The sequence below is a fragment of the Carcharodon carcharias genome, chromosome 2, assembly GCF_017639515.1.
Source record: "Carcharodon carcharias isolate sCarCar2 chromosome 2, sCarCar2.pri, whole genome shotgun sequence".
NCBI classification, from domain to species: Eukaryota; Metazoa; Chordata; class Chondrichthyes; order Lamniformes; family Lamnidae; genus Carcharodon; species Carcharodon carcharias.
Genome location: NC_054468.1, coordinates 92,019,753 through 92,032,693, shown reverse-complemented (window position 1 = coordinate 92,032,693; position 12,941 = coordinate 92,019,753). Strand labels below are relative to the sequence as shown.

Genomic DNA, 12,941 nt, shown 5'->3' with positions numbered 1-12,941 from the left:
AGTTCTGCAGTCCTGCCACATCCAGTCGTGAATGGCGGTGGATAATTAATCAACTCGCTGGAGGAGGAGTCTCCATAAATACTCCCATCCTCAATGAGGGAGGAGCACAGCACATTAATGCAAAAGATAAGGCTGAAGCATTTGCTACAGTCTTCAGCCAGAAGTGCTGGGTGGATGATCTATCTCGGCCTCCTCCTGGGGTCCCCAGCATCACAGGTGTTAGTCTTCAGCCTATTCGATTCACTCCATGTGATATCAAGAAACGGCTGAAGGCACGGGATACTGCTAAGGCTATGGGCCCTGACAATATTCCGGCAATGGTACTGAAGACTTGTGCTCCAGAACTTGCTGTGCCCCTAGCCAAGCTGTTCAAGTTCAGCTACAGTACAGGCAGCCACGCTGCTATGTGGAAAATTGCCCAGGTATGTCCTGTACACAAAAAGCAGGACAAATCCAACCTAGCCAATTGTCAGTCCATCCGTCTACTCTCTATCATCAGTAAAGTGATGGAAGGGGTCATAAACAGTGCGGCACTTGCTTTGCAATCATCCGCTCACTGATGCCCAGTTTGGGTCTCACCAGGGTCACTCGGCTTCTGACCTCATTACAGCTTTGATTCAAAGATTGACAAAAGAGCTGAACTCTCAAGGTGAGGTGAGAGTGACTGCCCTTGACATCAAGGCCGCATTTGACTGACTGTGGCATCAAGGCTCCCTAGCAAAACTGGAGTCAAATGGAATCAGGGAGAAAACTCTCTGCTAGTTGGAGTCATACCTAGCACAAAGGAAGATGGTTGTGATTGTTGGAGGTCTGTAATCTCAGCTCCAGGACATCCTTGCAGGAGTTCCTCAGGATAGTATCCTAGGACCAACCAGCTGCTTCATCAATGACCTTTCTTCCATCATAAAGGCAGAAGTGGAGATTATTATGGATGATTGCACAATGTTCAGCACCTGGACAATATCCAGACTTGGGCTGACAAGTGGCAAGTAACATTCATGCCACACAAGAGCCAGGCAATGGCTATCTCCAATAAGAGAGAATCTAACCATCGTCACTTGACACTCAATGGCATTACCATCGCTGAATCTCCCACTATCAACATCCTGGGGGTTACCATTGACCAGGAACTGAACTGGATTAGCCATATTAATACTGTGGCTACAAGAGCAGGTCAGAGGCTAGGAATCCTGTGGCGAATGACTCACCTCCTGACTCCCCAAAGCCTGCCCACTATCTACAAGGCATAAGCCAGGAGTGTGATGGAATACTCTCCACCTGCTGGGATGAGTGCAGCTCCAACAACACTCAGGGAGCTTGACACCATCCAGGACAAAGCAGCCCACTTGATTGGCACCACATCCACAAACATTCACTCTGTCTACTACCGACGTACAGTAGCAACAGTGTGTACCATCTACAAGATGCACTGCAGAAACTCACCAAGGGTCCTTAGGCAGCACCTTCCAAACCCATGACCACTACCATCCAGGAGGACAAGGGCATTAGATACATTGGAATGCCACCACCTGGAAGTTCCCCTCCAGGTCACTCACCATTTTGACTTGGAAATATATCACCGTTCCTTCATTGTCACTGGATCAAAATCCTGGAACTCCGTTCCTCACTGCACTGTGGGTGTACCTATGCCACATAGCCTACAGTGGTTCAAGAAAGCAGCTCACCACCACCTCCTCAAGGGCAATTAGGAATGGGCAATAAATGCTGTCCTACCCAGCGATGGTCACATTCCATAAACGAATAAAAAAAAAGCTCACTCATTAGCACAAGGCATTTTTTGTGAGGCCAACAGCTCATCACTGAGTGCAACTAGATAAATAATGTGAGCTTGGGAATTTGGTGAGTGAGGGAATTTAGTGCAGTGAGGAAGGAGGTGCTGTTGACTCAAGTGAACACTTGGGAGAGATGGTTGCATAGTGGTAATGTTACTGAACTGGTAATCCAGAGACCTAGGCTAAGGCCCTGGGGTTATGAGTTTGAATCTCACTACAGTAGCTAGTGGAATTTAAATTCAATTTATAAATCTGGAATATAAAGCTAGTCTCAGTAATGGCGACCATGAAACTATCATTGATTGTTGTAAAAACCCACTTGATTCATTAATCTCCTTTAGGGAAGGAAATCTGCCATTCTTACCCGGTCTGTCCTACATGTGACTGACTCTTAACCGGCCTCTGAAATGGCCGAGCAAGCCATTCAGTTCAAGGGCAATTAGGGATGGGCAACAAATACTAGCTTTGCCATCAATGTCCACATCCCATGAAAGAATAAAGAAATAAAATGTAGCTACCTTTTAAAGAGATTTCATAAAAGGGCATGTGAATGGTGTGCCAGGAGACTTTAAAAAAGCATGGTCCAGAGGTCACCTGCCATGTCCTGGGAAAATTAAGTGTGGCGTCACAAGAAAACAGCTAGTTGATTGGCTGGTGGCTATTTTTCTCATTTGCTTTTCAAAACTTGGGAAATTTTAGTAATTGTAAGACTTTATTAATAGTAGAAGGTTTATAATAGTAGTAACCCAGCCTTTTTTGTTTGATTGACTGTTGTATCAGGGATCTCCAATCACTGTTTATATTGGGCTTCAGATTGGCCTTGAATGTGACAGACAAGATCGCAAAGACTTGTCTGTAAAGGTCCGCAGCACAGTTGAGTAGATTGTGTAAGTTAGGGAATGGTTGGTTGTGTAGTAACTCTGGATGTGGAAGTCCCACGTCGTACACCTGCATATGTGGTGGACAGGAGGTTACAGGACATGGCAGTCCTTGACATTAGCACAACATTTGGCACACAGTGGCTAGTGAGTGAAGGGTAGGTCTGATCACCTTCTATACAAGCAAGAAGGAAAGTTGAGCTGGCTCCCCTTTTGTTTCAGGGCTGAAGGAGGCTGGCATTGGGACGTCGATGAAGAGCAGCAGCTTTGCCACAGTAACGGACATCAGCGACTCCGAGTTCAATTTCCCATGAGCACCGGTGAATCCTGCTTCAGTCAAGAGAACTGTTCCTGTTCAGCCTCACTGTTGTAGGGTTTGGTTGTAGTGGGAGAATAATGATATGAGGTTTGTGGGCTGCTGTTGGCGGATGCTTCATTGTGAGCCTGTCTATTGACCTCACTTGCCGTTTCTTAGTGTTGCCAACTCTAGTTGAACATAATCCCAGAGGTCTCATCATATGACCTCCAATTTCTGACAGCCCCTCCCCACACTCTCTGCCCAACGTTGGTCACCTGACTCATCCATCTCACATGGCACTGCTTTCCTGCGCCAATTGGAAAACAAACAGAATCCATAACTCAATTGGATGGTTCTTGACTGTCAGTCAAATAACCTCTACTCTCTACCCATTCTCCAAATTTTTATGACTGATAAGTGTTCAAAGAAAATGATAAAATTGAAAGAAGACCTGTATTTATATAGTGCCTTTCACAACCGAATGTCCCAAAGCCCTTCACAGTCAATTAAGTACTTTTGAAGTGGAGTCACTGTTGTAATGTAGGGGAAAAAAAAACATATTTTTAATGCCCCTTTGAACTTCCTCCCAGGTGGCTCACAGCAGAGTCCTGAAAATTAAACTTTAATTCAGGAGATTAATCTTTAATTAATCCTGGAAGGCTGGCAACTCGACCATACTTTTCACACTCTGCCCTGTATCTCTAAAGGGTAAGGCTATTTCTTCCTGTCTGTCTAATAGCAGCAATGTAAACCTGCCTGACAGGCCCCCACTCCCAAGGTTAGTTTGGTGCCTTTTCTGTTCAAGTGTTCAGATATTGCAAGATGATTGGGCGTGAATTTCCACAGGGTTCTCCTGATCCCCCACTGTAACTTCAGCAGGATATCGGAAAGACCTCTAGAGTGTTGTGCCTCCAGGGGCTGTGCTGATCCCTTGCCAGAGAAACCCCTCTGGAATTCTAGGCGCTAGATCCTAGGAACTTTTTAGGAAAATGGACAACCCCAACAAATTCATCACTTTTTGGTAGACCACACTCCTGACTTCTCCTTGTATCCCAGTAATTCCTTTTCTCTCTCCAAAAATACGTCAGCTTGCCTTTTGAAACCACCATCTCTCCTTCAATGCCTTCACTGGAATCTTGTTCCACAACTCTCTTACTCTGACTCCTGAGCATCTCCGATTATAGTTGCTCTCACCAGTGGTGGCTGAGCCTTCAGCTACCAAGGCTTCAAGCTCTGGAATTCCCTCCCTAAACCTCTCCTCTGCTTCTCCACCTCACTTTCCTCCTTTAATATACTTCTTTAAGCACACTTGTTTGGTCATCTGCAACTAATATCATCTCATTAGCTAGCTCATTGTTATATTTTGTTTGAGAATATCTCTGTGAAGCAGCTTAGGTCAATTTATTATGTGAAAGGTGCTATATAAGTATAAATTGTTGTTCTTCATGTGTTTAAAAAAACAATTTCCACCTGATTTCCCTCCTTGGCTCCTAATTCCCAAACCATGACCAATGAGGTTTTGAAACCTTTGCTCTATTTATCCGATTGCCTGATTTAGTGATCATCATGCGACCCAAAATTGGTGCCAGTGATGCTTTTACACTGCTTAAAGCCTGTGTATCCTTACTTATGGCGGCTTCAGGACCTTAGGAGTGGCCACTCAGCTGGTTGAGCTTGATTCTGCCGTTCAGTTAGATCCTGGCTGACCTGTGGCACTGCTGATAACAGTTGCTAAGATTCAAATGCACTCCCTCTCATTTTCTCACCTCCTTCCCTGACTCTCATTCATTTACCTCAGCCCAGGATAGTGTGAGGTTCCAGGCTGCTCATTGCCAACTGCTGGGAGGCCAGACGATGTTTTGCATTAAGACTATGATTATTCTTTCTCCTGAATGGGGATTCTCAGCCTTCACATAGCACTCCCTGCTCCCAACCTCAGTGTGAGGGGGATGAGGGAGAGCAGTGGGGTGCAGAGAGAAGAATTATACCTCCAATCTGTTCTCTGTGGCATTGTGTGAGAGTAGGGTCAGCAATTTGGTTTACTGCCTTCTAGAATGTTTCATCTCATGATCTCTCACCTCCAGGCCCTGCCACATTCCTGCACTGGCTGTCCTCGTGGCACACCACCTCCCCTCGCCAAATAGAAAACAACTCTGTGTTAGCCCATTGCATGGTGCTTGATTATTACTCCAGCTCCATACCGAACTATCCCTAGCTTGACAGCTAACAAACAACTATGTTTAAACAAAATGAAAGAGATTTTTTAATGGTCCAATGATTTCTCCCCCAACTTGCTCATCTGGGAGGTTAATTTCTAATTCCTGGAGACTTCAGGCCAGGTTGGATATATCCCTGGAGGTTGCATGGACACAGAAGAAGGCCATTCAGCCCATTGAGTCCCTGCCATCTCTCTGTAGAGCAATCCAGTCAATCCCATTCCTTCACTCTATCCCCGTAGCTCTGCAAGTCTATTTCCCTCACGTTCCCATCCAATTTCTATTTGGAAACATTCACTGTCTCCCCTTCCATGAACCCTGTGGGCTGCGAGCTCCAGGTCCTTACTGTTCACTGCATAAAAAATCCTCCTCAGATTCCCCCCTGCAACTCATGCCAAAACATTAAATCTGTGTCCCCTTTGTCCTTGTACCATCAGCCAATGGGAACAGCTTTTCTTTGTCTACACCTGTCATAATCTTGTGCACCTCTATCAAAGCTCCCTCAATCCCCTTTTCTCCAAGGTGAATAACCCCAGTTTTTCCAAACCAACTTTTTTGTATCAAAAAAACCCTCAGCTGTGGAACCAGATAAAACCAGCTAAATCTGTTCTGCACCCTCTCAAGGACTCTCACATCCTTCCTAAAGTGTGTTGACCAGAACTAGATGCAATTCCCTAGCTGTGGCTTAACCAGAGCTTTATAAAGTTCAGCATAACTTCCTTGTTTTTGTACCCCGTACCCATTTATGAAGCCTAAGATTACATATGCTTTGCTGCCACCACTCTTTCAATATGTCCTGCCAACTTCAAAGATCTATATATGTGAAACACAGAAGGGCTCATCCAAATTCAAACCCAGGTTCCTTCACAATTCAACCAATGACATACCCTACGTGAGAATCATACCCATAGAGGATCAAGCCACCAATCATTCCATACTCTCCCGCCTTGAACTGAACCTGTCCAGTCACATCCTATTTTTGCCCATCCCTAATTTATTTTAAAACAAACAAAATGTTCAATGGAAATAAAAAAATCAGGTTCTTGGATGCCTAGTCCACTGGTTGTCAGCCTCACTTTGTGTACCGGTCTCCCCCGCATGCACACAGTTCATCACCGTTCACTGGGCTCTGCCCTGTGTTATGAACTGAACAGAGAAGCCCTTTAATGCCCAATCTATGCTTTATATAGGAGCTGCCTTAGAGAGAGAGAAGGATGATCAAGTCAGAGAAAAATCAGTTATGTTTTCATTTCAACATCTCCTTGGCCTGTGCTGTCAGGAGGTTCCGACTGAAACATTTATCCTGCTTTTTCACAGACGCAGGCCGATATGTATTTGGAGCTCTTTCATTTCAGGTTCCCAGCAGCTTGTCTGCAGCAGAGCAGGCCCTGTGAGAGGGGTTTGAATTGTTTTGCAGTCTGAGGCAGGCACTAGTGCCACCCGCCCCCCTAGAGAGTGGGTGCCTTTCCAGCTGGACTTAACTCTGCCCAGTGGATGACAGCTGTTCCTGGGTGGGTAGTAAGCCCAGCGTTCTACCTAATTCCTGGTGAGCTAGTGTAAAGTGACCTCTCAGAGTGTGCACTGAGTGTGCAAACCCCGCATCATTCCACCTCCCAATGATGGAAGCAGGAACTCTGCCCACCAAAGGGCAAGCAATTTGCTCATTCCGTTATGTGTTATTTTAAAGAGCTTTAGCTTGCAAATTGTACATTATTAATTGAACATTTTTAAGTTGTTTTATTTTCATGTTAAATTTATATGTAAAATGTTATACAGGACATCTTCATGTTTGTGATATATTGCAACTTCATTTTTATATTTTTAGCCAAAAATCCAGTTTTCATTTTTATAAATTAATCTGTAATAAATAAAGGTTTGTGTTTCTCATTCTAGAGGCCCTGCTCTGTTTCTTTCTGATTATTGCATTCTAACCAAGATGGAATTATTGTTCCTGCTATTAGCAGAGATCAGTCAGATCCAATGGGGACATCATACAACTAACATAGAACAAAACGAGCAACAACTTGCATTTATACGGCACCGTTAAATTAATTTCTTCCAAAGCGCTTCACAGGAACGTTTTTAAAGAAAATCCACAGACCCACATAAGGAGATATTAGGACAAGTAACCAAAAGAGGTAGGTTTTAAGGCAAGTGTTAAAGAAGGACAGAGAATTCGAAAGGCAGACAGGCGAAGGTAGAAAATTCGAGAGTTTAGGGCCCAGGCAACTTGAAGGCACAGCCATCAATGTTTGAGCGTTTAAAATCGGTAATGTGCAAGAGGCCAGAATTAGAGGGGCATAGGGGTCACAGGGGTTTGTAGGGCTGAATGAAGTGACAGAGATAGTGAGGGATGAGGTAATGGAGGGAGTTGAAAATGAGGATGCAAATTTTAAAACTGAGGCTTTGTCAAGTGGGGAGCCAATGTGTATAAGGGGTAATAGCGGAATGGAACATGGTGCACATTAGGATATGGGCAGCAGAGTTTTGGGGAACTCACACTTATGGAGGGTCAAGGTGGCAGGCCAGCCAAGAGAGCACTGGATTAATCGAGTCTAGAGATAACAAAGACATGGCTGAGAGTTTCAGCAGCTGGAGGCAGGAGCAGAGCTGGGCAATGTTACACAGGTAGATGATCTTGATGGAGCATGTGGTCGGAAGCTCAGCTCGGGCTCAAATAAGACACCGAGGTTGTGAACAGTCTGGTTCAGCCTCAGTCGGTTTTACCTGGGAAAGTGATGGGAGTCGGTGGCTAGAGGACAGACTGTATGGCAGAGACTGAATAAAATGGCTTTGGTACTTTCCCCCAACTATGATGGGGAAAATGTTGGCTCCTTCAATACTAGATGTAAGACAAGCAGTATAACAGTTTAGAGACACTGGAGAGGCCGAGAGAGGTGGCGATGAGGTAGGGCTAGATGTCATCAGTGTGCGGAAGCTAATGTTTTCTCAGATTATGTCGCCAAGGGGCAGCATGTGGATGAGAAATAGAGGGCCAAGGATGGATTCTTGGGGGCACCAGAGGTAACAATATGGCCATTGTAGGCCATTCTCTGACTATGATAGATGTTAGAACCAGATGAGTGCTGTCTTACCCAGGTAGGTGAGAGGTCTTGGAAGAGGATGGTGTGATCAACCATGTCAAAGTCTGCAGACAGGTTGTGAAGGGTGGGGAGAGATAGATAACCACAGCCACAAAAACACAGGATGTCATTTGTGACTTTGATATAGGCTGTTTCAGCAGAGATGAAAATCTAATTAGAAGGTTTCAGATAAGATAACTTGAGAAAAACAGACATGGAATTGGGAGGCAATAACATGTTCGAGGACCTTGGAAAGGAAAGGGAGGTTGACAATGGAGCAGTAGTTGGACAGAGGGGTCAAGCTTTTTTGAAGAAAGGGCTCATGATGCCAGATTTGAAGGGGACAATATCTGGGAAGAGAGAACAATTAACAGTACTATATGAGCTAACAAAGGGTCCAGTGAGGGAAGCCATGAAAATAGTTACTTGGTAGTACAGAACTTGAGTATTGCTGACAAATAGACATACTTTTCATCTTGCACTCATCAGGACGGATTCATAAGAATGCCAAATGTTCCCATTGAAATTTGGCATTCTTGCATCTGTCCTGATGAGAGCAAGACAAAAAGATTCAATAGCATGTCTCTCTTTTCACCGATAGAGCCATGAAAGTTCTACACCAAAAACTGGGTGTGTAAAACTCATAGCTGTGGCAGAGATGCCTCACCATCTGCTCTTGGCCTGGCCCACAAGATGTACTGTCATGAGAGGCACTCATCTGGGCATCTCCTGACAGCCTACCCCACTGATGCGATGCCCATTGTCCTAATTTGGACCACACCCCTTCATTCAACAAATTTGCCCGTCAGTCACCAAAGATCAAACGTTGAGGTGCGAGAGGGACCCAGGACTAGCACATTTAAAGGACAAGGCACCCAACCTGCTGGGAAGGTGATTTTGAAGAACTTTTGCTTTTGCAAAGTATTTGCAAGTATCCTGGAGTTGCTGTCTGAAAGCTGGTGCCAACAGTCAGGGAGGACAGGGAAATACCTGACCCAATATGGGGGTGGTGTTGGCAGAGTTTCCTGGTTTGCCAATGACTATGAAATGGATCAGAGGATGCAGAGATGGGTAGCGCTGCGAAGAGGAAGGAGGAGGTGTCATCCTGGACTTCTCATGACCCAGCGCATTGTCAGCAAGCAGACTATCAGGCTCCAGTTGCAGTCATATAACTTAACCTGGCCAAAATGGACCCACCAATTCCTCATTCTTACATTCAATCTGTCCCATCACGCTATCCCCTTGGTCACCATCCAATATAACATCTTGTGGGTGTTTTTGCCTGTTCCAAGCAGTGCTACTCCAATGGCTGCTTGAATGCAGCTGACTTTCAACGGAGGAGACTTCAGGTGGCCTTGCAGGACAACCTCAAGCAGCTCTGGGTCTTAGGACTGCACTACCTCAGCATGGGCAGCAGTGGTCTGGGCTGGCTGGCTTACAAGCAACAACAAGGAAGCTGGCAGAGGTAGAAGGGAAAATGCTATCACCTTGAGAGAGGACAGCAGATAGATTTAGACATAGACATAGACATAGGAGCAGAAATTAGGCCATTCGGCCCATCGAGTCTGCTCCACCATTCAATCATGCCTGATAAGTTTCTCAACCCCATTCTCCCGCCTTCTCCCCATAACCTTTGATCCCCTTACCAATCAAGAACCTATCTATCTCAGTCTTAAATATACTCAATGACCTGGCCTCCACAGCCTTCTGTTGCAATGAATTCCATAGATTCACCACTCTCTGGCTAAAGAAGTTTCTCCTCATCTCTGTTCTAAAAGGTCTTCCCTTTTTTCTGAGGCTGTGCCCTCGGGTCCTAGTCTCTCCCACTAATAGAAACACCTTCTCCACGTCCACTCTATTCAGGCCTTTCAGTATTCTGTAAGTTTCAATCAGATCCCCCCTCATCCTTCTAAACTCCATCGAGTATAGACCCAGAGTCCTCAAACATTCCTCATATGTTAAGCCTTTCATTCCTGGGAACATTCTCGTGAACCTCCTCTGGACCGTCTCCAGGGCCAGAACATCCTTCCTGAAGTACGGGGCCCAAAATTGCTCACAATATTCTAAATGTGGTCTGACCAGAGCCTTATAAAGCCTCAGCAGCACATTCCTGCTTTTATATTCTAGTCCTCTTGAAAGAAATGCCAACATTGCATTTGCCTTCCTAACTACCGATTCAACCTGTAAGTTAACCTTAAAAGAATCCTGGACTAGGATTCCCAAGTCCCTTTGCACTCCAGATTTCTGAATTCTCTCCCCATTTAGAAAATAGTCTATGCCTCTATTCTTCCTACCAAAGTGCATGACCTCACATTTCCCCATGTTGTATTCCATCTGCCACTTCTTTGCCCATTCTCCTACCTGTCCAAATCCTTCTGCAGCCTCCCCGCCTCCTCAATACTACCTGTCTCTCCACCTATCTTTGTATCATCTGCAAACTTAGCCAGAATGCCCTCAGTTCCTTCATCTAGACCATTAATGTATAAAGTGAAAAGTTGTGGTCCCAACACTGACCCCTGCGGAACTCTACTAGTCACCAGCCGCCATCCTGAGAAGACCCCCTTATCCCCACTCTCTGCCTCCTGCCAGACAGCCAATCTTCTATCCATGCTAGTACCTTGCCTCTAACACCGTGGGTTCTTATCTTACTGAGCAGCCTCCTGTGCGGCACCTTGTCAAAGGCCTTCTGGAAGTCCAAGTAGATAACATCCATTGGTTCTCCTTTGTCTAAGCTACTTGTTACCTCCTCAAAGAATTCTAACAGATTTGTCAGGTATGACCTCCCCTTGATGAAACCATGCTGACTTTGCCCTATTTTACCATGCACTTCCAAGTATTCAGATTCATTCCAGATGTGTACTTCATGGCACCTCTGCAAGCCTAGTAATCTGCTGGAGCACAGATAGTTGGACTGCTGCTAGAACCTGCATGCCCCTTTAAACACTGGCATCAGCAGCCATGATGGCAACAGTCTGAGCCTGGATGGCAGTAAGTATGGATCTCATGATTTCACTCTGAGTTTCCATTGCAGCACTGAGGTGTTGGGTAGCTTCCCCCTGTGCTGCTGTGGAAAGCTGAGATACCAGGTGCTATACCACAGCTGGGTCTGCTTGTGCTTTCATGGAGCTGCCCACCACTTCCATTCTGGAAAGGATGGGCTCCAGGCTCTGCACGATGCCCTCTGCCAAATTGGAACCAGACTCCTCCATACTCCTGGACAGTGGCAGGAGGCTGTTTGACAAGTCTGCCAATGCAACAGGTATGCAGGACCATCAGTGTTCTCCGGTATGCTGTCCCATCAAATTCCTCTGAGTCTCCTGCAGCAGAACCTGCCTGCAACTTTGCCTTCTGGAGCCCTGGCACATGAACCACCTACTCTCCCTGACTTGGCTGCAGCCCACTTGTGTCTAGTGACTTATCACATGCAGATCCTGACTATATACTGCCTCTAAGGGATGCACAGTGTCTTTTCTTGAGCTGGTGGCTATTGTCCCGACTCACTGGGGACAGTGCATTGTAATATCAAGCCCCACTGCTCCCTGAGCCGCAACAAATGTGAAAAGTTTGACTTAACCAGCAGATTGCCCCAGTTCTACCTAACTTTAATTTAGGTTAACAGAATATGAGTACCAAGTGTGTAAACATAATAAGTAAATAACAGTTTATTGAACAAACTGTCATTAACCAGTGGCAAAAAGAAAGAAATATGAACTGCTAATTTCCAATACTACAACTTAAACTCTACCCTTCTTAAATCCTACACGCAAGACACATAAGACACACAAAAACATGGATTTTAAAGGTGCTCACTAGCATCAATCTGGAGTACAGGATTCGATGTGTTGATTTTGATCAATGTCTTCCAAATTCCTTTCAGTTCTTGGTGATGACACGAGGTGGTCTTCCAGCACTTTTCGTATTTAGTTCACCGGTTGAGCATTTACCTTTCAATGTCTCTAATGGTGATTTTCCGCTTTTGCCTCTTGACGGGGGTATTCAGAGAGAGATAGCAGGTTATAGAGATATGAGAAGGAAAATCCAGCTAGCTATCATTGTGGAGTTACTGGAATCTTCCACACACAGGAGAAATAGGTTTGAGGTTATCCTTTCAGGCTAGGAGTATTCAGCTGCACTGCTTCTCATACAAAATCTAGTCACCTGGTCAAGAGCCAATTAAAATGCCGTTGTGAGGCAGCTTCTTTGGTGCAAGACTCCTTTCCTGCACCATCCTGTTTTTCATGGCACACCGTGTTTCAGGACTGCAACATTGTTTATAGCTCCCATCCTGTTCCAGTGAACATGCCCTTACTGTCTCTCTCATCCTCAACTACTCCTACCACCTGGCACACTTGCTCTGTCTTATCATCTTCTCTGCGATGATATTGTTTCAACGTGTTTATGTGACATAACTGTTCCTTCTTCCTATACTCAGAAGCATCTATCCGATGAGTCACTTTACTAACTCTCCTAATCGTCTTATAGGGGCCACTGAATTTTGCTTTAAGGAGGTCACCCTGCAAAGGTAATAATACCAATACTTTGTCTCCTTCTTGGAATGTTCTAGTTGTAGCGTGTTTGCCTGTCCATTTTTTCATTTTGGCTTGGAAAATTTTTAAGTGTTCTCATACTATTTCACATGCTCTTGTGAGTCTTTCTAGAAACATGAACACATA

The 12,941-nt window shown here is 45.1% G+C and overlaps 1 protein-coding gene across 1 annotated transcript in view; it reads left to right on the top strand.

Annotated features, from left to right (window-relative positions):
- LOC121270748 (zinc finger protein DZIP1L-like) overlaps positions 1 to 4,222 on the top strand; it is a 148,794-nt gene extending 144,572 nt beyond the window's left edge. Inside the window, exon 17 of the mRNA XM_041176138.1 lies at positions 2,894 to 4,222. Coding sequence (XP_041032072.1) covers positions 2,894 to 2,985 — 92 coding nt within the window. The 3' untranslated portion in view covers positions 2,986 to 4,222. The remainder of the gene's footprint in view (positions 1 to 2,893) is intronic.
- Positions 4,223 to 12,941: the final 8,719 nt, after the last annotated feature.